This window comes from Endocarpon pusillum (assembly GCF_000464535.1).
Source record: "Endocarpon pusillum Z07020 unplaced genomic scaffold C682903, whole genome shotgun sequence".
NCBI classification, from domain to species: domain Eukaryota; kingdom Fungi; phylum Ascomycota; class Eurotiomycetes; order Verrucariales; family Verrucariaceae; genus Endocarpon; species Endocarpon pusillum.
The window spans coordinates 182,529-206,101 of NW_006913468.1; the positions used below are offsets into that span (position 1 = coordinate 182,529).

The following is a 23,573-nucleotide window of genomic DNA, read 5'->3' on the forward strand; positions in this document are numbered from 1 at the left end:
CGCCTGCTTCCCCGAGATCTGGGGCTTAAAATACATCCTCCCATCGCGATTGATCTCCTTTAGCTCGTCGAAACTCCTCCAGATGCCGACGGCGAAACCGAAGGGGCGGGTTAGTTAGACAAGTTCTTCCTCCACAGAGATAAGAGAAGGGAGGGGAAGGTGGGGGGGTGGAGATTTGCTCACTGCTCGGGCGGTCGACCGGGATCTGGATCAGATCGGCCTGGGTCTGCATGCAGAGATCCGAGTTGCTCATGCCGCCATCGACAGCCAGCTGTTCGAGTTTGTGGCCACTGTCCTTCTCCATCGCCTCGAGGATCGCCTTGGTCTGGAAGCACGTCGCCTCGAGCGTAGCGCGTGCGATATGGCCCTTTTGTGTGTGGGCCGTGATGCCGAAGATTGTGCCCTTTGCATCGTCGATCCAGTATGGAGCGAACAGGCCACTGAACGCCGTGACGAATACACAGCCTCCGTTATCTTCGACTGAGGAGGCTACCTCGTTCACCTTGGCGCTGTCGCCGAAGAAGCCAAGATTATTCATGAGGAATTTGATCGAGGAACCTGCGACGGCTATGGAGCCCTCGAGCGCGTAGACGGGAGGAATGTTCTGGCCACGGAAGTCGTAGGCTACGGTTGCGAGGAGGCCGTGTTTGGAGATGACGGGCTTTTCGCCGACGTTGTATAGCAGGAAGCAGCCCGTACCATAGGTGTTCTTTGCGCGGCCTGGGGAGAAACCGCATTGGCCCACCAGTGCGGCGGATTGGTCGCCTAGCACTCCTCCAATTTTCACGCCTTTGAGCGGCCCGTCTGCAAGCTGGCCGTATGCATTTGGGTCTGAAGAGGGTACGATTTTGGGGAGGTGGAGTTTCTTGGTGTCGAGTTCGAAGAAGGAGATGAGCTTCTCGTCGTACTCGAGTTTGTGGATGTTCATCCACATCGTTCTGCTCGCATTGGTTGGATCTGAAACAAAGACATTCTTTGCTGGTCCGCCATTCAGCTTGTACACCAGCCATGCATCGACCGTTCCAAAAGCAAGGCGGCCTTGTTCATATGCTTTCTTTACTTTGTCATCGTTGCGCAGCAGCCAAAGCAGTTTCGTCGATGAAGGATATGTCGAAAGAGGCAGGCCACAAAGCTCTGTGAGGTCACCTGCGCCTGTGCGTGCTTTTAGCTCACGCACGATAGATGCGGTACGAGTATCTGTCCAGACGATTGCATTGTGAAGGTGCTCGCCCGTCTCCGAGTCCCAAACAACAGTCGTCTCTCTTTGATTCGTTATGCCTACCACCTTAATGTCGGATAATGAGTGCCCCTGCGATCCAAATTCTTTGCACGCCTTTTCTATGCACTCTTCAACGCTCGAGACGAGCTCGTCGGGATTGTGCTCGTGCCATCTAAGCGACGCGATTAGCCATTTCTTCATGCAAGGATCAAGATAACATGCTACCCCGGGTTTGGGTATATCTGTTCAAACTCGATCTGGTGAGATGCGATGGGCGTGCCCGCCCTGTCGAAAATGAGGAACCGAGAGCTTGTCGTCCCATTGTCTATTGACCCAACAAAGACTTTTGGGCTTTCCCCAGCCTAGTGGAATGGTCAGTGACTCGATTTGCTCCACAGCTTCCGGTCAGAAGATAAGGCACCATCTTGAGGGGGGTCGAAGCCTGGAACCTTCTGACGAATGCGGGGTAGAGCTATTTTGGACAATGGACCATTCAATTAAGGAAGAACAGGTAATTGCGACGCTGAAACGGTGTTTGCACGGATAGAAAGCAGAGCCAAAAATCGAGGGTTTCTGGATAACTGTGGTTAGCAGTATCTGATCTGTAGCAGCAGGATGGGATGTTGTAGCTGGTGACTGCCACATGAAGATCCGTGACACAAAGAGCTGTCGCCGAGGCATGGTGGTAGTGGTGCTGGTGGTGGTGGAGAAGCAGACAGGGTATATACTCCGGACGAGTACCCTCCAATTGCAACCTCTGCAAGCTAGGTGCTTGCCTTCTCTTCTACCCGAGTAGGGCTAGATGAACCATTAGGAGAGATGGATCATGAGAGGCGACCTTGTCCCTCGCTACGGTCCAGAGTGAGTTCATTCCAAACCGACGAAGGGGCACGTTGACGTCGCAGGCACATGATGAACAAGGATGATCTGTACAAGCCATTTGTTCTGTGTGATAATACAGCCTCATTAACCCAACCTCACGCGGCTTTGGCTGGAGCCACTTCACATCCTCTAACTCTGCTTTCGTGTAGCACCCGAACGAAAATACCCTGTCAGATTCATTCTTCTTCATCCTCCTCCTCCTCCTCCTCCTCTGCTTCATCCTCCTCTACAATCCTTGACCGCCTTTCATCCTCCTCTCTCTCCAATTGCTCCATTTGACTCTCGCGCAGAGCTCTCATTCGGTCAGCTGGTCCCGGCGGCTTGGTGACAAGATCGGCTACTTGACCTCTGCCAATCAGGGAGAAGACTATACTGGCTCCGACCACAAAGGTGAGCACGAATCGGTACACCGAGTACCACGATGGCGCCCACCCGCGGGTTGCGGCACGTGCATCCACGTAATACAAGAATGTGAAGGCGAGAAATTGAGTAATCAGACCCAGCTCAGCGGAGAGTAGAAGCGTAGGCCAAGCGACAGCTGTAGCCAGAACACCAATGGCATATCGTGGATAGCCTTGATGTCCACCGAACCCAGCCCATTCCAGGCCCCAGTGGATAGCCCCTAGAAATGAAATGATCTGGACACGGTCAGCAAAACTTACCCTGGATGATGGGTTCTTGCTTCAATTACCGAGGCACCGTAGCCCAGCTGGATAGGTTCTATGATATGAAGGAGCGTCTCCGCAGTGCCTCCAGACAGAAGCCAGCCTGAACCAGTGTTTGCTGCATGCTGAATGTCAAACGCCAAGTACACGGTTGAGAGGGATGTAGCAAGGTATGGCAGGACACCAGCCATGCCAACGTAGAGAGCTTCTCTCGGAACATCCTTGAGTGAGAATGTGTCTATAATAGTTTTCTGAGAGACAAAGATATCAGCATGATGTCTAACCAGCTGCAGGCTGTAAGGGCTACTTACGAAGTCGGCTTTAATTCCGGCCATCATGTCGACATCGGCTTCTGAGTCTTCAGCACCAACTTCATAGGTGACATGTCGGACCGACGACCCTGAGGACACGATGTCTGGATTTGCTTCAAGTTTCCCCTTTGAGTATTCCTCTTCGGCGGCTTTATTTATTGTGCTTTGATAACGAATGAGAGACGTCATGATAGGCCTTTGGACCGCAAGCGCTAAGGGTTTCGATGTGTTTACCCTTGGAATTTGCGAGGGCAACTGAGCCTTGAACGTGACACTGCGCCAGGCAGGTCGCGCTACAGAAACATTGTAGCTGGGTAGGGATCGTGGGAGGGAGCGGAGAGCTGTTGGTCGGAACATTATGTCTGCTACAGACAGGGTGGATAGCGGACAGCCTCTAGCTCCGAATGAGCTTCACCCTACCTGTAAAGGCAAGCTGAAGCGTCTCTGATAAGCGTCACTGTGGTGGAGTGAAGAGTGGAAGGAAGATGATTTGATTTGGTGTGGTAGCTTTGGCAGTAAATCCCGATTGAGGTTCAGCATCTAGCGTGGTGCACTTCGAGCTGTTCACGTGATCTCAGGTCAGAGCTTCCCCCAACTAACTACGTCACTAGATGAACTACGTAGTAAAACCGCTTTGAACTCAATCTTCGCAAGATGTTACGATGTGAGAGTCCTGCATCATGCCCATCCCATGAAACACCGGGATATGAACAAATCTTTGCGGTTCACAAATCGAACAACGCTTAGTCACCTACTGCAGCGCCTGTGTTCACTGTGTCGCCTCCACTGCTAGTACACATTGCTGCCTTCCAGGTTTTCTCCACTACCACAGCATTTTTGATCTACGAACACCGCACTTCAATCTATTTCTTGTTCAGATTGACATCTACTAAGGATCAGATGGTTGGGTGAAAGCCGTCGATATCGATGCTTTGTGAAGAGATCGTTTAGTCACTGTTCTGACTGACAACTTTTCGAATCCCTGGCCCGGGTAACGGCCAACAACCGCCAGCATGCTGGCAGGTCTGGTAGCTAATCTTCTTAATCGTTTCCTGGGCATGTATATCAAAAATTTCGATGCGAAACAGTTGAAGGTCGGCATCTGGGCTGGAGAACTCGCGCTTAGAGATCTCGAGCTCCGACGGGAGGCACTTGATCAGCTGCATTTACCCGTCAACGTGGTTGAGGGTCATCTAGGTCAATTGACTTTATCTATACCGTGGTCCAATCTTCGAGGCAAGCCTGTCAGCGTCAAGATCGAGGATGTCTTTCTGCTTGCCGCGCCGAAAGAGGAATCCGACTATGATGCTGAAGAGGAGGAGAAGCGGGCCCAAGCAGTGAAGATTGAGAAGCTTGAAAGCGCGGAGCTTCTGAAGGAGCGCAGCACGGAAGGCATGAGTACTGAAGAACAACAGAAGAATCAAAATTTCACGCAGAGTCTGGTGACTGCCATCGTTGATAACTTGCAGATCACTATTAAGAATGTTCATCTGCGATACGAAGATTCTATCGCAGCTCCAGGACATCCGTTTGCCTTGGGTGTCACGCTTCAAGAAATGAGCGCTGTCAGCACAGACGCCAATTGGACGCCAATGTTCATTCAATCCACGTCTGGAACAACCCACAAATTAGCTGTTTTGAAAGCATTGGCATTCTACTGGAACACAGACACTAAACTATTTGGAACTGGTAGAGGCAGTCAAGTAGGGGCCGAGGCGCAAGGGGCGGACCCGGCAGAACTCTTGAGCCGGTTTAGGGGTGCACTTGAAGGTGACGATGAATACCAGTACATGTTAAAGCCAGTGAGCGGTCGTGCCGGCATTGAAATGGACAAGTCAGGGAAAATTGAAAAACCAAAGACCAAAGCGCGGCTGCTGTTTCAAGAGCTTGGCTTCATTCTTGATGAGGAGCAGTACCGTGACGCACTTATGCTTGTTGATCTCTTCCACTACTTCCTTCGTCACCAAGAGTACAAGAAGGATCAGCCTGAAAAGACTCCTAAAGAAGATCCAAAAGCGTGGCTAAGATTTGCGGGAAATGCTGTTCTCAGCAAGATTCATGATCGCAATCGACGCTGGACCTGGGACTTTTTCAAAGAACGTCGTGACAATCGCCTACGATATATCGACTTATTCAAGAAGAAAAAGAAGGAGCAGCCTCTCACTGCTGAGGAGACAGAAGAGTTCAATGATCTGGAATACCATCTAACTTACGAAGACCTCCGCTTCTGGAGGTCTCTAGCACGTAACCAGCTAAAGAAGGAGAATGTTGGCGTCAAGAAGCCAGCTCCAAAGCAGACATGGACATCCTGGGTCTGGGGTTCTAAGCCCCAGGAGGAAACCAAAGAAGATGAGGCCGGCATGACCGACGCACAGCGCAAGGAACTGTATGATGCTATCGATTGGGACGAGAAGAAAGCAATTGCAGAAAGTGTTGAGCTACCACGGGAGTCAGTCAAGCTACAAATCGAGTCGAGTTTGAAGACTGGCAGTTTCACACTAAAGCGAGATCCTCACGGCGCGGCGAACGATATACTGAAGCTCGTTTTCGACAAGTTCCGCCTGAAAGCATTGCAAAGGCCAGACTCCTTCTTTGCTGACGTTGCCCTGGGAGGTCTCAGAGTCTATGATGGCACAACTGAACACAGTTTGTTTCCCCAGATCGTCAAGGTAAAGGACGCTCTACCACAGCCTAAGGACGAAGACGGTCACGCTTCCGCCGACTTACAGAACTTGGATGGCTCGAGTGATGAATCAGAAAAACAGACGCAGGACAGCCTGTTCCATCTCATTTTCGAGAACAACCCACTTGACGAAAGTGCAGACACAGCTGTGACGTTAACCTTGAAGAGCATTGAGGTTATCTATAACCCTAGGTTCCTTGTGGAGACTGCCCGTTTCTTCAAGCCGCCAGAAAGACATATGGAGTCCATTGGCGCTCTCCTTGAGACTGCTGGTGCAAGGGTAGAGGACATTCGACAGCAGACGCGGGCTGGCTTAGAATTTGCATTAGAAGAACACAAGACAGTTAACGCGAACCTCGATATCCAGGCGCCTCTAATCATTATACCCGAAAGTATCACCGCACATAGTTCACTCTGTCTCATCTTTGATGTTGGCCACGTTGCATTGAACAGTAAACTCGTTGATAAAGACACAATCAAGGAGGTGCAAGCCAAGCAGAAGAAGCAGTACAGCGAGGAAGACTATCGTCAATTGGAGGGACTGATGTATGACAAATTTTTGCTTGCTTTGCACTCGACCCAAGTTCTTATTGGGCCAGGGATTGAGGCCACGAAGACGGAGCTCTATTCAGAACACCAAACCGGTAGTATGCACGTCATCGATCGTATCAACATGGATTTTACGTTGGAGACATCCATTGTGCCAAAAGCGGCAGACATCACCAAAACTCGCGTTTCGGGCCACCTACCGGTGCTTCATGCTTCCATATCCGACAAGAAATACAAGAACTTGATGAAGCTGATTGATGTCGCCATACCACAATTCGATGAAGATATGGATTCAGAGGGCGATGATAAAATAGCGCGGCCTGCGTCTCAGACGAGGCAAAGTAGGGCACAGTCTCAGGCATTTCCTCTGACCACGCAAAAGGAAGTGCCTGTACTCGACCGAGATCATGATTCTGATAATGAGGATGCGGAGAGTAGGAAGAGCGAGAAATCGGACAAGCCTGTAAACCTCCACCAGCGCAACTTCGAGTTCAATTTCACTGTCGACAAACTGCAAGGGTCTCTGTACCGCTCTGACCCAGAAGGAAACAATCCGGACCAGTTGCTGGTCGAGCTAGTGGCTGAACATTTTGCATTTGATTTCTACCTCCGCCCGTTTGATATGGTTGCGGAAGTTCTCCTGAGTTCGTTAACTGTTGACGATCACATCGAAGCAGATCCGACGCCGGAATTCAAGCAGATCATATCCTCAAAAGGCTTCAAGGCGGAAACAGACAAGGATCTGTTCAATGTTAGGTTTGTAAAGGTTAATCCAGACTCTCCCGAGTTCGACTCAACTTACGAGAGCATTGCCACAAATCTCGACGTATCCATTTCGACGATCAACTTGGTAGTAACACGGAAGACCTTGCTTACATTGCTTGACTTCGTGCTCCTGACATTCACAGACTCTGATACTCAAGATCAGAAGCAAGGAACGCCAAAGAAGACTAAGGGTATCGAAGGACCAGAGACCAAAGAAGCCAGCGAGAAGCAGCCAAGCACCGATAAGATTCGTATAAAGGCTAATCTAAACAGCATTGCACTCATTCTCAACAACGATGGTGTGAGGCTCGCCACACTTTCGTTGAATTCAGGTAATGTTGGGGTTTTCCTTCGAGATGGCACCATGCAGGTGAAAGCTAGACTGGGAAGTTTGTCCCTTGTTGACGACATCAACCAAGGAGCTCCAGAAAGCTCACCATTGCGCCGTTTGATCACCATAGAGGGCGATGATTTTGCAGATTTCAAATATCAAACTTACGACTCGAAGTTGAAAGGCTATCCGGGCTATGACTCTGGTATATACCTACGATCTGGCTCTATTAAGTTGAATTTTCTCGAAGAGCCTTTCCGAAAGATCATGGAATTTGGAGTGAAATTTGGCAAGATGCAAGCGATTTTTAATGCTGCTCGGCAAGCAGCAGCGAATCAAGCTTCTCAGTTACAAGAAAATGCTTCGAAAATGCATTTCGACATTGTGGTCAAGACACCCATCTTGGTTTTCCCAAGAGTGATGGTCGATGATCGCCCGAGAGACCTCCTAACAGCATATCTAGGCGAAATTTATGCTAGCAACAAATTTGTAACGTTGCCGAACCAGAGAGATGGACCTTCTATCAACAAACTATCAGCGGGCATCCGTCACATTCGACTTACCTCCGAATTCCATTTCGAGGATGGCCAATCAGAAGAATTGGAAATGATCGAGAAAGTTGACCTCAACTTTAAGATCAGAAACATGGAACATCAACCTGGGCTAGAACGACCTGACACTGAGATTCAAGGCTCAATGTCTCCTGTCAATCTTCGTATTTCCCAAACGCAGTTCAAGTTCCTGATGGAGTTGACCAAGACCATTCCGGCCGCCTTTGCCACCGAAGAAGAGTCTGACGAGCAAATCGCGGAAGAGCTTCCAGAAGAAACGGCGAGACCTGCAAAGTTGTTGACCAAGGACACTGACCATTCAGAAGTGACAAAGTCGCCTTCTCATCAAGGTCCAGAAATTGGCACCAGTGATGAAACCTGGACGACTTTGAATCTGGTGTTCAAGGCTGAGACCATTGGTTTGGAGCTGATCCTTGCAAACGAGGATGGGCCCACCGGAGATCTTGACGAAGCCAGTCTATCGAAATTCTCCTTGAACGATACCAACGTTAAGCTGAGGATGGTCAGTGACGGTGCATTGGAAGCTGAGCTCCTTGTACATTCATTTACGGCTCGGGATAGCCGCAGCCGAGACACAAACAAATTCAGAAAGATCATGTCGCTGATCAACAATGATGTGCAACAGCAATTCATGGCCAGTTTCTCGGTATCGGGAGGAGAACAAAAGCATATGATTGCAATGCTCACGATTGATAGTCCGCGCATCATCGTCGCCCTCGATTACGTTTTCGCACTACAAGCCTTTGCGAACGCTGCTCTAGCGTCCGATGACGTCTCCCCTGTCGATGTTGAGCTTGAAGAAGACGACCAAGAAGATGAGCCTGCTGAAGAAAGCAATGAAGCTAGTAAGTCCAAAAAAGAGGATGAAACTACTTCTGCAGGTGCTCCTGCCATGACGACCTCGTTCCGAGTAAACGTCGTCGACGCGCAAGTTATCTTGATTGCTAATCCGGCTATCTCTAATACCGAAGCGATCGTGCTGGGAACCAAAGAAGTTCTGGTATCACAACAGAACGCTACTACCCTGCAGATAACGAAGATAGGGATGTTCCTCTGCCGAATGGACAAGTTCGAGACTAGCAGGCTTCGAATTCTCGACGATTTCACCATCCAGATGTCTATGGACAGCAGGAGTCAAGGAAAGAATTCATCTTTGACATCGATCCACGTTGACATAGAGCCATTGGTCTTACGGCTGTCACTACGAGACATCTTGCTAGCTTTGCAGATTGTCAGCAAAGCCTCCGAGATGGCACCTACGGACGAAAAGAAGATACAAGATCAAGAGCCAAAGAAATTAAAGGAAGTCAAGTCGGCATCCGAACCTTCATCTTCGAAGCGGCGATCTGGTGATGCGGCTCCTTCCACCACTGCGAGGCAGTCAAAGAAATCTGGAACAGTTGCGAAATCAAAATCAAAATCAGGGCATCAGAAACCTCAGCACCGAGAATCAGTGGTGATGAAGCGAGAAGAGATGACTGCAGAAGTTCAAGGTATCAGAGTGGTATTGATTGGCGATTTACACGAGCTGCCCCTTCTTGACTGGAGCGTGAAAAAATTCCATGTTGATGTAAGAGATTGGTCTGCTTCCATGACTGCAGATCTGAACCTTAACACATTTATCAATGTGTATAATTTCTCCAAATCTGCATGGGAGCCGCTGATTGAGCCGTGGCAGCTCGGGTTCCATATGTCGAAAGATCAACAACCCGAGGTTCTGTCCCTCGACCTGTACTCTCACAAGACCATGGAGCTTACCATCACCTCTGCCACAATTGCCTTGGCGTCCAAGTCATTCCAATTCCTTTCAAGCGACGAGGACATGCTGTCCAAGCCCCGGATCGCTGATGCGCCATACCGCATACGCAATTACACTGGCTTCGACCTGCGTGTTTGGGCGGATGACAACAAGGGCGACGAGGGTGCTGCTGCGAAGCTTGTTGACGGGGAAGAGCATTCTTGGCGCTTTGAGGATGCTACTTCCATGCGCGAGAGCCTATCACCGGAAGGTAATGCAGGTATGGTGGGCATCAAATTGGAAGGAAGTGGTTTCGACAGTATCAACAGAATTGCTGTTGTTCGTGAGGGTGAAACTCTGTACAACCTCAAGCCGCGACAAGACAAAATTCTTCACCGATTGCTTGTGGAAGTCAAGTTGGGGACCGACAACGTGAAGTACATCACTTTCAGATCCCCTTTGCTGGTAGAAAATAGAACACAGATACCGATTGAGCTTGGCGTTTTTGACCCAGACCAGGGTACCCTGATGAAGATTGAGAAAATCCCGCCTGGCGAAGGTCGACCTGCCCCGGTTGGCGCTGCTTTCGTACATTCTCTCGTCTTACGCCCAGATCAGGGTTTTGGATATGAATGGTCTAATGAGCGACTCTTTTGGAAGGATTTGCTGAGAAGGCCAACCAGGACCATCAGCTGCAGAGGCGAGAGTGGGAATCAATCACCCCCATTCTACTTCCAGACGAATGCTGCTTATGACAAGAAGGATCCCACGACTCAGATATATCCTTATATGAGAATCGCCGTGTCAGCTCCAATTGAGATCCAGAATCTGCTACCTTACGACTTCAAATATCGGATTTACGACAAGAACACAAAGAAGGACTGGACGAATTTCCTCCGCAAAGGCGGTGTTAGTCCTGTGCATGTTGTGGAGTTGTCCCACCTCCTGTTGCTGAGCATCGAAATGCAAGACACTGTCTTCAAACAAAGCGAATTTGCCATCATAAACAGCAATACTCATGAGGATTTCAGAAGAGAGTCCACGCTCTCAGTCAAAGATAGGCAAGGCGCGGAGTTGAGATTGAAACTGCACTACTTTAACATCAGGAACAGTGGAGGCGCTTTCAAGGTGTCAGTGTATAGTCCTTATGTTATCCTCAACAAAACGGGCCTGGATATCAGCATTCAGAGCAAGGCCATCTTCGGCTCCGCAAAGTCCGCAGCAGGCCAAGGGATCAGGACCGAGTCTGGAAGTGGCGGTCGCAAAGCAGTTCCTTACATGTACTCATATCCAACCGATGATCGCAAGAACCGCTCCATATTGAGGATTGGCGACTCAGGGTGGAGCAAGCCTCAAAGCTTTGATGCAATAGGAAGCACCTTCGAAGTTGTGGTTCCATCCGCGGACGGAAAGTCAGAACTGCATGCCGGTGTGTCCGTGGCAGAAGGCGAAGGCAAATACTCACTGGCTAAAGTCGTGACGTTGACGCCCCGATTCATGGTGAAGAACAGAATGTCAGAAGAGATTGATGTTCGTGAGCCAGGGTCATCGAGTGTGATGAAACTCAAGCCAGGGGACCTTATTCCCCTTCACTTCATGCGGCGGACACCCGAGATGCAACTCTGTCTCTGTTTTCCGGGCGTCAATAATCAATGGTCAGCACCATTCAACATCTCGAACGTTGGGATGACACATGTGAAGCTAGCTAAGCACGGTCAACGTCAAAAGCTGATCAGAGTTGAGATCATTATGGAAGATGCTACAATTTTCCTACATGTCAGCATCGAAACCAATCACTGGCCCTTTTCGATCCGCAACGAGAGTGATACTGAATTCATGTTCTTTCAGTGCAATCCAAACCTGTCAGAAGACGAGGAGGAGGACGGCCAAAGTAGTTGGAAACCAATTCGATACAAGTTGCCACCAAGAAGCATCATGCCATATGCCTGGGACTATCCTGCTGCCAAAAACAAGGAGCTCGTTCTTACCTCTGCTGGTAAAGAGAGATACGTGAAATTGGCGGAGATCGGCAACCTCATACCAATGAAGCTACCACCTATGCAGCGTGGTGGCCCGGTCAAGGTCATTGACCTGAATATTGTTGCGAATGGGCCTACTCAGACCCTAGCGCTATCGAACTATAGACCGTCCAGGAGTATGTATCGTCAGAAAACAGGCCAGTCAACTGCATCTCAATCAAGCAGCTCTCAAGGTTTCGAAGTCAAACAAGTAGACTCTGAATTAACATTCAAGGCTCAGCTCCGATTGGCAGGTCTGGGCATATCACTCGTGACGAAGCATCTGAAAGAATTACTCTACATGACATACCGAGAGATCGATGTCAAGTATGGTGAGTCAAGGCTATACCAGACACTCAACACCACCATAAAATGGATCCAGATCGATAACCAGCTGTATGGAGGCATCTTCCCAATCCTACTCTATCCAAGTGTGGTACCCAAGACAGGGAAGGAGATGGAAGCGCACCCAATCTTCCACACTATGATTACACGTGTGAAGGATGATTCGTATGGCGTACTGTACATCAAATACGCATCATTGCTCCTGCAGCAGATCACGATCGAGTTGGACGAGGACTTTATCTTTGCTCTGCTTGACTTCACGAAGGTGCCGGGAGCATCTTGGTCAGAAGAGGTCGAAGGCAAGCTCTGCGACGAAGACCTTGGCGTACCCGAGCCTACGAAAGAACACCAGGGGCAGGACGTGTATTTTGAACTCCTTCATCTTCAGCCAATGCAGCTCGACCTGTCTTTTGTACGCACGGAAAGAGTCAATGCCGAAGACACGTTCCAGACATCCAACCCGATCATGTTCTTTGTCAATGTCATGACCATGTCCATTGGCAATGTCAATGATGCCCCGGTCCGACTGAATGCGTTAATGATTGAAAATGCCAGAATTTCGATTCCGGCGCTAATAGCGAACATTCAGAGTCACTACACGCAAGAGTTCCTCCGACAGATCCATATCATTCTGGGCTCTGCTGATTTCCTCGGGAACCCTGTTGGCCTTTTCAACAATGTCAGCTCCGGTGTGGCAGATATTTTCTACGAGCCCTACCAAGGTCTCGTGATGACAGACCGGCCCCAAGACCTTGGGATTGGGATCGCAAAGGGAGCTTCGAGCTTCGTCAAGAAGTCTGTGTTTGGCTTTTCTGACAGCGTGGCCAAATTCACAGGGAGCATGTCGAAGGGTCTGGCAGCAGCTAGTCTGGACAAAGAATTCCAAGATCAACGGCGTATGTCTAAGTCAAGGAACCGGCCAAAGCATGCATTGTACGGTGTCACGTCTGGTGGCAGTGCATTTGCTTCCAGTATGGCCAGCGGCATCGGAGGCCTTGCTAGACATCCAATCCAAGGTGCCGAGAAAGAAGGTGCTGTCGGATTTGTGAAAGGAGTGGGGAAAGGTTTCCTCGGACTTGCCACGAAGCCAGCCATTGGTGCTTTTGATCTTGCTTCCAATCTTGCCGAAGGTGTGCGCAATACGACCACGGTGTTTGATGCAGAAGGCCTTGATCGTGTTCGCCTTACGCGCTTCATTGGGATGGATGGCGTGGTGCGGCCATTCTCACAACGTGAGGCGCTTGGTCAATTTTGGCTCAAGACGGTTGAAGATGGTAAATACTTCCACGAGGACTACATTGCGCATATGGATCTTGGTGCGCAAAAAGACATGATCATCATGTTGACGTACGAGCGCATCATGCTAATCCGCGCAAAGAAGATGCGGGTGGAGTGGGAGGTGAAGCTCACCGATGTTCAGACCATCTCGAAGGAACGGACCGGCATGAGCATCGTCTTGAAGAACGGGGTAGCTGGTCCATTCTTGCCTGTCCAGGACGAGGACTCCAGGAACTGGCTGTACAAGCAGATTGCCATTGCAGTCAACGCTTTCAACGACAAATACAATGCGAAAGGATGACCAGAGAAGATGAACAGATGCTCGGTGCGGTTTGCGGAGTTCTTGGAGTTTTCAATCCATGTATGCTAAGCGTTGTATGTTGTATGTTGTATGTGAGACGGAATACTAGATCCAACAACTTTTACAGTTTATGTCACTTGTGAGCAGTACGTGCATGTTCATACTATGGCCACTGCTTTGTACCCGTCACTGTGGTACTTGCTACGTGTACAGCACCACATCAAAAGTTTGAATCTAACCCTCATTTTACACCAAAAGGCGTACTTTTCAACAAACTAGAACTATTTTTGCTAGGCGTCAACTACTCTTTATTATTATATCAGTAAGTAGAAATTTATCATACGGTTGTTCTGATACTAACTATATTTATTTCAAACTAAGATCTCACGCGTGGTCATATACAGAAGGGAGCTTATTTTTAAGATACATCAGTTAAAGTGAGATTTGCATATAAATATATGTACCTTTTTTAGATTTCAAGAAATTTAACACAAATTATGTTACAACTTTATAAAAATAAAAGTTTTTAAAAATATTTCTATACAATATCTTACTAGAATTCGCATATTAATAATCCTAAAGTAAGATATTATGATGTTGACGCCCCTGTTGTTGAGATACAGATGCCTTAAAAACGCACTTTTTGGTGTAAAATGGGGGTTAGATTCAAACTTTTGGTCTAGTACTGTACTTTACTACCTACGGAGTACTTGTGCTTTACTTTTGTCCCTGGTGCCTGCGGCCTGCCCCGCACCTGTGTCACCAGTCAACCGTTGCCCGTCACCCAGTAAATTTCCCATTTCGCCTCCCGTTTCCCCTTTCCCCCACCCTGTCTGCCCCATGCTTCGACCCCTCTTCGGTTTTATATCCACAATATCGACATCACAGCTCAACATTTTCATGGTACCAGCTAGCGGTCGTTGTATGATATCCTGCATAGAGTTTCTTCATCTTTAGCATCAGCTAGCAACCCACCTTCGTTCAGTACTAGTACTTCCTCGTCTTGCTTTTAGTCTGCTGATCTGACGCCATCGACAACCTGCTTCCTTTATTCTGTAGCAGCCTTCGGTCGACCAAGATCTTCCCCAGAATTCATACTTGTCCAGCATCGACCTTCGAAGTTGTTGCACTCCAATATCGGAGCTCCATGACAAGGCCAACACGAATTCTTCGTACGCAAAGCCATATCTTCCTCTGCCAAGTCAGAGGCTTCCGTGCAGACTAGGCTGAGCATAGCTTCTGTGGCCTCTTTCTCGCAGGAAGCATAATCCTCTTCCTGGAAAGAGCCGAACGAGGAAGAATGTCAAACACACGCGAATGCAGCCTCATTGTGCCGTGGGTTTATGACACTGCGTTATGGCTGCTTTCAATACTGGTCGATCTATTCTTTCGTGAGATCCATCCCAGAGGAGCTTGGAGAGTGCCTCGAAAGGGACCCATTATCGTGGTGGCTGCACCTCATGCAAATCAGGTTGATGCTGTCGCCTCGGTCTAAAAGCTTGCGCTAACACTCGTCCTAGTTCGTCGATCCCCTCATTCTGATGCGCGTTCTGCGCAGAGATGCAAACCGACGAGTGTCATTCCTGATAGCGGAGAAATCCATGAAGAGAAGATTCATTGGCACAGCATCTGCGGCTGTGGGAGCACTTCCCGTGGCCCGCGCCCTCGATAGTGTCAAGGCGGCCAAGGGTCGAATCTACCTTGCCAATCCTGAGGACGACCCCACCTTGATCCATGGCATTGGTACTGACTTTAAGAGTGGAGACGTCGAGGTCGGAGGTCTCATTGTGTTGCCCAAGATCAGAGGTCAAACACCAAGCACGGAGATTGCAGAAATTATATCCCCAACGGAACTGCGCTTGAAAAAGCCTTTTAAGACGCCCGAAGCTCTCGAATCTCTTGCCGGCAAAGCCAGTCCTAGCGATGAAGGTGCTTCAGGGAATTCACCGAGCGGCGACTCGGATACCCGGGGCACTACCTTTAAGGTGGCCCCACATGTTGATCAAACCAAAGTCTACGATCGAGTTTTTGAAGATCTCCGAGCTGGTGGATGTATTGGGATTTTCCCTGAAGGGGGCAGCCATGACAGACCTGATCTTCTTCCTCTGAAAGCCGGGGTGGCCATCATGGCTCTTGGGGCATTGGCTGCGGACCCCGATTGCGGTTTGAAGATCATCCCCTGTGGAATGAATTACTTTCATGCGCACAAGTTCCGTTCGCGGGCAGTCATTGAATTTGGACATCCCATTGAACCTCATCCAGATCAGATCGAGGCTTACAAGAAAGGTGACAGGAGGAACGCGGTGGGATCCCTTCTGGAAACTGTCTACCAAGGACTGGTTGCGGTGACACAGACAAGTCCAGACTATGAGACCTTGATGTTGGTGCAGGCGGCAAGAAGACTATACAATCCTACCGGCAAGAAGCTTCCGTTGCCTCTGGTGGTAGAGCTCAATCGGAGACTGGTCAAAGGCTATACGCAGTATCAGGACGACGAACGGATCGTGCAACTCAAGAAAGCCGTCAACGATTATAACCGCTCGCTGAGCTCGTTGGGTCTTCGAGATCATCAGGTCGAATGGGGAAACGTACAAAGGAGACCGTGGTATATCATTCTTGGAACTTTGATCTACCGTCTGGGCAAACTGCTTATCCTCAGCATCGGCACGCTTCCTGGCTTAGCAATGTTCTGGCCTGTCTTTGTGACCACCAAGTTGATATCGATGAAAAAGTCCAAGGAAGCTCTCGCCGCTTCGTCAGTCAAGCTTCAAGGACGTGACGTGATTACGACATGGAAACTGCTGGTCGCACTGGCATTTGCTCCTGCTCTTTACGTCTACTATACGGCCATTGTGTCGGTCTGGCTCTACTACAATCGTGTCGATGGTTATTACACGAACCGAGTTCCTCAGTGGATGATTGCCAGAACATACATTCCTGACTGGGTGCCTCTGTGGATGTTCGCGATCTTCTTCCTCATGTTGTGCACATCCATCACCTTTGCAGCACTACGGATTGGTGAGATTGGAATGGACATCGTCAAATCTCTGCCACCTCTGTTTGTGGCGCTAAACCCATCATCATCCAACACCTTGGTCCGACTCCGAGCCCGGCGCGAACAGCTTTCTGCTGCAGTCACCGAGCTCATCAACACCCTGGGCCCGGAGGTGTTTCCAGATTTCGACGCGGAGCGCATTGTTGCCGATCCCTTTCGCGAAGGGGCTTATCAATCCAAACTCAAGCGCATGGACCGTGAAACGGCCAGTGAGCCCTCCACGCCCACTGAGATTGAAGGTGACGATCGTCCAAGCTCCCCAACTGGCAAAAGCTTTGGGCTCCTTCCACGCAACGAGTCTTTCCAGAATCTGGGTGGCTTTGGCTTCTTTGCCACGCGGCCACCGAGTCGAAGCCGCAGCCGGAACAGCTCGACGGGTGATCTCGCCATGTCAGGCTCTATGCCTATCAAGGCGTTCAGCTCCTTGGATCATAAAGAAAGCTTTGACGAAGTGACGAGAAGGATCAGGGGCGCGATGCAAGAGCGAGGCAAGGAGAGAAGTCGAAGGCAGAGCGAAGGGGAGAGTAGCTGGGATATGGCAAGCTCCGGGGCAGCGACGCCAGGGAGTGAGGAGGACAAGAAGCATCAATAGATGGCAGCAAGCTCTTGCGTGATTATGGTCCTCAGTAGCATGGCGTTATGGTGGATTCCAGTAAATTCTTGAACATATTCCCCCGGGGACAGGTTCCAGGCCAGTCGCGTGAGGTACAGCATGCTCTATTATCTCTATACTATGGTCGGTCATAACAGAAACGCAAAAGTCCTGGGTATAGACTTCATTGTGGCTCAGTAATGCAATGTCATTTGAAAACCAAAACAACCACGGCCAAGCAATATTTATTGATAGATGCCCACGTAAACTTTGTGGGACAGCAGTCGTAAGCTGGTCTTGGGACATCCAAGTTCTGTCCCAGTGCCATAACAAGGCAAGCACAGTCATTGCTGCCCTTCTGCCCTTCTGCCCCTATCTTTATGGCTACCATATAGCCCATCCCCTCTGGATCACCTACTGCTTCAAATTCCGGTTGAAAACTATCCGACCGATTTTCGCCGCACCTGACCAGACCTGTTGGCAGCCCTCGTGCACTAAACGGATCTAGAAATGACCGCGAGGTTGCGAAAGTGGCTGTTGACCTCTCCACCTGCAGAATGGGCGATCAGTCAGCTTCGAGAGCTCTTGATTGGGGCGTTGAGGCAAGGTCCAGTCCCGCGGCACATTGCATTCGTGATGGATGGGAACCGCCGATTTGCGCGGGACCGCAGGATAGAAAGTATCGAAGGCCACCACCTTGGGTTTGAAGCCCTCGCCAAAGTAAGCGGACACCACAGGACATATCAACCAGAAGGAGTACTAAGGCAAGAATAGATCCTCGAAGTCTGCTACAAAGCTGGCGTAACCCATGTCACGATCTACGCATTCAGTATCGAGAACTTCAAACGCTCCAAGTACGAAGTTGATGCCCTGATGGATATGGCCAAGGTCAAGCTGAACCAAATGTGTCAACATGGAGATCTGCTGGATCGATATGGTGCATGTATAAGGGTGCTGGGACAGCGAGAGCTGATCAAACCCGACGTCTTAAAAGCTGTGGACAAAGCGGTGGAGATGACCAGTCGGAACGGCAACGCTGTATTGAACATCTGCTTTCCCTACACAAGTCGAGACGAGATCACGACCGCAGTCCGGAGAACAGTGGATGAGTGGAGCCAACCATTACCGGAAAGGACAGGAGCAAGCCCTTTCAAGGAGGACAGGATTACGCAAAACATAAGAAAGCAGAACAAGGGTACCGGAAACGAGACGGAGGGAACCTACCTCAGTCCACCGAAATCCATGCTTTCACCCTCTTCATCTACAACATCTCTATCCTCCAATGGCGACTCTCTCCCCGACTCCCGCTCCTCCCTTTCCTCATCCACGACCCTACACCAATCATCCTCACCACCCTTCTTCACCGCTGACCTGAAAGACCCGCTCTCAATTCCATCTCCCCCACCGACCACCCCCACTCTCCAGCAACAACCACAGCAGCAGCAGCAGCAACCCCCCCAACCAACCTACCACCCTTCCCCTGAAGCCATAACGACCTCAACCCTAACTTCCCACATGTTTACCGCCGACAATCCTCCCCTCGACCTCCTCGTCCGCACTTCCAGCGTCCACCGGCTTAGTGACTTCATGCTCTGGCAATGTCACCAAAACACCGAGATCGCATTTCTCGACGTCCTGTGGCCGGAATTCGATCTCTGGACCTTTTTGCCGGTACTATGGGAGTGGCAGTGGAGGCAGAAGAAGATGCGAAGCGAAAATGAGGATGGGAAGGGGAGGGTGCAGGGCAGGGAGAGGAGTGATAGCAGGATCAGGGCTGATCGGAAAAAGACAGTCAAAAGGCTGGTGGGCGAGGCTTTGGACTGAGTGTTGGTGAGGCTGGCTTGTGATGGAGGTGGTTGCTTGATGGTGCGCTTGTATCTTTTTGAGAGGCGATTGACTATATTGGTCCGGGCACTCATTACTAGTATGATTGTCCGCTGTCGGAGCGACGCGAAGGGGATGGGATCGTTACTGCATAAGATACCCCCAGAAAAGTTCAACTAGACAAGCAGGCAACCAAGCGTTCGGTTTGCTGGTTGGCTGTCCCATCAATGGATCGATTCACCCTGCCTGTTACTATCGTCGGGCTGGATAGAATATACCATATCACCATATCATAGCATATCATCAATAGACTAACATAGTAAGTAGTTCGCAAGCAAAGAATCCTACCTCCCTCCCTCCCCACCGCCAGGCCTTTCTACTATTCCCCCACTCCACCCTTCCCTCCCCCACCCACTTCGCCCCTTTCATCCCAACTAACGATCCTTGTAACAGATTGCCAGCCTCACCCATCTACACCCTGTATACTCCGTACAGCTTTGAACATATTTCAGCCCCTAAATCAAGCACTTTTCGGGTTATAATCGGCAACACGACATTCAGAAGACGGCGAGAGTCTCCTCCTTGGTACGTTATGACGTGGTGGATCTCAGGCAGGGGACGTCGCAGGGTGGCGTGCGGCATATCAGTTAGTAGTAGCTAAGTAACTGTCCCTTAAACAAAGCCGGGGGAGGGAGGGGTGGCGGCCGTTGTTTGGCTAAATATCCTAGGGACCAGGATTCGAAGGGGTGGTGAGTTGTGATGATGATGATGAGCAATTGGTTAGTTCGTGGGCAAAGCAGGCAGAGGGGTCTGGTGGCCGGTTTGTTTCGTTAATTTTTGAGTTTTGGTTTATTCGAGTGTCATCTTATAGCTGGCTATGCTCCAGTGTTGGAGGCAGAAGAGGGAAAAAAGGGGACGGGAGGTCTGAAATTCTAGTTGAGTCTTAAAGGGAGACGCTAGTTGAGAGGGAGGCTACTATGGATGAGAGTGAGCTTTTTGCTAGATGATCAGTAAGAGTGACGAATGGTACGCAGGCACAGTACTACACTATAGTAGGTCCGCCTTTATCTGAGAGGAAAGAAGCGGGCTTGATCGATTACAGTACTAATGAGCTGAGTGGTTAACCGGCTTTGCCGTATGCTAGAATCGCTGGGACGGACACGGAAATGTGCCAAACCAAGCGTCCGCCAAGATCGAAAACAATGTGGACGATTCCTGGCACTAATTAGGGAGGAGGCGATCGCTTCCTTCGAATAGAAATGACTGACAAGGATACGGAGTATAAGCTGACCAACATGGCCGGTGGGATATTCTTTTGTAGTTTTTAGGTTCAGTGATCCTGCCCATGCTTACATTCGCATGGTCAAAAATTTTGTATTTAATCTCAACGACAAGACGTTGTTTGAACGGTCCTTTCTCATGTAGTTTTTAGGTATGAGGCTGATATGTATCCAACTCTCCGGCGAAAAAATTATGACATTCTTTTTCATCGATTGAAGGCACCACTAGCATCTACTCACAGCGAAGTTGGGTTTTGATGGACATGTCTCATTTTCATGACGACTGTTCTGAGGTGCGCTTGCGGCTGGGGCGGACAATTTAGAGAATGTCAAAATCTTCACCAGAAAAAAAGTTTATATAGGTTTTGGTTGAGCGGATGTGAGAGAGATTGAAGGAAATGGGAGTATGGATGGATGCGGGGATTAAGGGGTCCCCAGTTTGTCAGATCTAGTCAAATCCCAGTAAGCAATATATTTCTAGGGATCTACTTGATTTCTCGTCCAGATCGAGTGTCCGCCAAGGCTATTATTATTCCATCGAAATATCCCTGAATAGTATTTCAAAATAAGAGACCTTTCTGTCAAAGACTTCAGTCTGACTAAATTTTCAAATCCACGGAGGCGGGTTTGCTCTGACGAAAGTACCGATTTGATTTGATTTGATTTGACTTGCTAAGCATTGCATTTGATTTGTTTTGATCGACTAATTCCCAGTGCCATAGAAGAATGGAGAGGAGACGTGAAGGGGACTAGGAGAAGGAGTTAGGAAGGGAAGGAGGAGGAGAGCGAGGAAAAGACGAGTGGAAGAGGGTGAAAGGAATATGTCAACCCGAGCATTCACTGGGCAGCCTTTAGGCCTTACCGCAGTAGCAGAGGCTTTTATCCTCTCTTCTTCCACCTCAAAGCCGGGCAGCAATATGTCTCAGTGACTTCGTATGTAAGCCGGTCGATGTGATGCGCGCAGCTGATTTTTGCAAAACAGCACCCAGCGATGCGATAGATACCCACCACACAGCAAGGCCCTTGCTGCAATGGGCTTTCCAGTATGTGCTCCAATGACTTTTATTAACCACTGGCCTGGGTTTCCCAGTATGTGCTTCAATGTCCCTGTTGCCACATGCCAGCGAAAATGAAAACCTTCGCTTGTATCTGCCAATTCCGGAAGGTTACCCAAATAGCAACATGTATGTGCTCGACAGTCATCTTGAACTTCGCTGAATATACCTTGTACAGAGGGTTAAGACCACACATCCATTGTCGCATACCATTCCGCCGCCTTAAAAGGCAAGCAGATTCAGGGTGTATCAGTTGTGAACCACTTCGTATCGTTCGGGTCGTCCAACGTGTCCGACTCTCTTTGTTGCCGATCAATGGGGATCTGCAAGATTGACCGCCGGAGTGGCCATCCTTCTGATGGTGGCTGGGAAACCCGTCCAAGATTCGGTTTCCCGGACGGCGGGTCCATCAAGAGCGGTCCAAGCCAATCCTTACTATCCATCCGGCTGTGCTTTCTAGCAGTCTCGACGGTTTCATCTTTGCTTTGAGCGCTCTCGATGTCGACTTTGCTGCCCCGTATGACTTGGACCCCGAATGTCGAATCCATTTCCGCACAAGGTGCATGACTCCCCCTCATATCCGTGCTGAAGCAACTGCTTGCACGATATGGGCCCAGTGGCGGAGATGCTTGACGGCCTGACTCTGATGACGACTCTTTCGCATCCATAGCAGTGAGCGTGGCGCAATCGTAGCCTGGCGTAGCCTTCTCGGACATGATTGGATCCTCGCAGCGGCCGGGCCGTGAGAAAAGCCTCCTAATCCTATTTCCACCTGGCCAACCTCTTATTCGTGCTCGACTCCTTGGGTGTACTTCCGAATTCTCAAACCTTTGACGCCACAGTCTGATGCCACCATAGATTACGGGAAGGTTTCCAATAATAAACGCAACAAGAGTCTCACGTAGGCCCCAAATAGCGGCGCTTTCACCACCATCGCGATCGCCAGCCTGGATGAAATACACGCGAATAATGCTAGCGATTATGACAAAGATGGCTCCGCTGAAGAGCATTATCAGAAAGAGCTTTTTAGACTGGGAGATTCTGGCGTTCCAGAGAATCTGGCAAGACTTTGTTAGTCTATAAAGTGGTAACTAAGCAGAAAATGGTGACGAACCAGAATTGGAATGTGTACGAGGTATAGATCAGTGAGTACGTTGAGGACGACAACAACGTAGCTCGTTAACACTGAGGTGGCAGGCAAGCAATGGTCTGTATTGGGAGGAAGTTAGCAATGGTAATATGGTGGATGATATCGTATAATTTACCTCCTGGATTGGGGTTGATCTGCCAGTGACGATGGAAAGGTTGGCACGCTCCTAGGAGGGTTGCCATGACTGCCACATAAGAAACACCAATTGCTACATAAGCAATCCGAATATGTATCATCATGTGAAAAAGACCATCGCTACACTTGGTAAGCAAGCACCGCAAGACTCTAGGGCTAGACACATACATCAACCTAGTATAGAAGACCGCAATACATAGCTTCACGCACCACAAGGTAGACACATAGAGAGACCATCCTATCAAATGGAGCTTTGAACCAGCCACTCGAATCTGATGTTCAACAGAAGCTGGATCAAGGCTGGCACGGTAGTTATCGGTCATGTTATTGTTCGACAGACCCGGAGTGAGAGCTATAGGCATCTGATTTGGGTTGACTCTAGGATCGATGTTGGTAGCGGCTGCCACAATACGGGCGAAGAAGCCTGTACAAATGAAGAGTATCTGCTACAAGTTAGACCAGTTTAGGTGTGACGAGTCGACACTTTTCTTGCTTACCAGTGCTATGTTCATTGCCCAATCGTCCAGTTCGAGCTGACGCACGCCAGTTGCTTGAATGCGTGCAAAGCATCGCAGGACAACAATCGCAACAGCGATAGCGATCAAAACCCAAGGCTCAATTTCAAGTGGACTATTAGGCGGCAATGAGGCAACCTTCATCTTGGGACCTTGATACTGTGGTAATATGAAGAGCAGGCTGTTTGTTATCTCATAATTCTTGGGTTGTAGAGCCGAGCTTCAAAACCAGAGCACGAAACTTTCTGGGAAAAGGTTGATTTCCTGCAGTGGAGAGTGATATGAGCTTTACAGTAGCAGGGAGGTCATA

At 49.5% G+C, this 23,573-nt stretch overlaps 6 protein-coding genes across 6 annotated transcripts; 3 read left to right on the forward strand and 3 right to left on the reverse strand.

The window, feature by feature from the left end:
- Window positions 1–25: 25 nt before the first annotated feature.
- On the reverse strand, window positions 26–1,900 carry EPUS_02645 (uncharacterized protein; the record flags this gene model as incomplete). Its single annotated transcript, XM_007787568.1, has 3 exons — window positions 26–1,391; window positions 1,445–1,581; window positions 1,802–1,900. The coding sequence occupies 3 exons, from the start codon at window positions 1,898–1,900 to the stop codon at window positions 26–28; spliced, it is 1,602 nt and encodes a 533-aa protein (XP_007785758.1).
- Window positions 1,901–2,277: 377 nt separating this feature from the next.
- On the reverse strand, window positions 2,278–3,434 carry EPUS_02646 (uncharacterized protein; the record flags this gene model as incomplete). Its single annotated transcript, XM_007787569.1, has 3 exons — window positions 2,278–2,739; window positions 2,793–3,017; window positions 3,078–3,434. 3 exons carry the CDS (start codon window positions 3,432–3,434, stop codon window positions 2,278–2,280), a joined length of 1,044 nt encoding a protein of 347 aa, XP_007785759.1.
- A 656-nt stretch (window positions 3,435–4,090) lies between these two features.
- EPUS_02647 (uncharacterized protein) lies at window positions 4,091–13,657 on the forward strand (the record flags this gene model as incomplete). Its single annotated transcript, XM_007787570.1, has 1 exon — window positions 4,091–13,657. The coding sequence occupies one exon, from the start codon at window positions 4,091–4,093 to the stop codon at window positions 13,655–13,657; it is 9,567 nt and encodes a 3,188-aa protein (XP_007785760.1).
- A 1,300-nt stretch (window positions 13,658–14,957) lies between these two features.
- Window positions 14,958–17,304, forward strand: EPUS_02648 (uncharacterized protein; the record flags this gene model as incomplete). The annotated part of the gene is made up of 2 exons (XM_007787571.1): window positions 14,958–15,128; window positions 15,178–17,304. The coding sequence occupies 2 exons, from the start codon at window positions 14,958–14,960 to the stop codon at window positions 17,302–17,304; spliced, it is 2,298 nt and encodes a 765-aa protein (XP_007785761.1).
- Window positions 17,305–17,814: 510 nt separating this feature from the next.
- EPUS_02649 (uncharacterized protein) lies at window positions 17,815–19,128 on the forward strand (the record flags this gene model as incomplete). The annotated part of the gene is made up of 2 exons (XM_007787572.1): window positions 17,815–18,024; window positions 18,079–19,128. 2 exons carry the CDS (start codon window positions 17,815–17,817, stop codon window positions 19,126–19,128), a joined length of 1,260 nt encoding a protein of 419 aa, XP_007785762.1.
- Window positions 19,129–21,702: 2,574 nt separating this feature from the next.
- On the reverse strand, window positions 21,703–23,407 carry EPUS_02650 (uncharacterized protein; the record flags this gene model as incomplete). The annotated part of the gene is made up of 5 exons (XM_007787573.1): window positions 21,703–22,521; window positions 22,578–22,672; window positions 22,729–22,868; window positions 22,917–23,191; window positions 23,246–23,407. 5 exons carry the CDS (start codon window positions 23,405–23,407, stop codon window positions 21,703–21,705), a joined length of 1,491 nt encoding a protein of 496 aa, XP_007785763.1.
- Window positions 23,408–23,573: the final 166 nt, after the last annotated feature.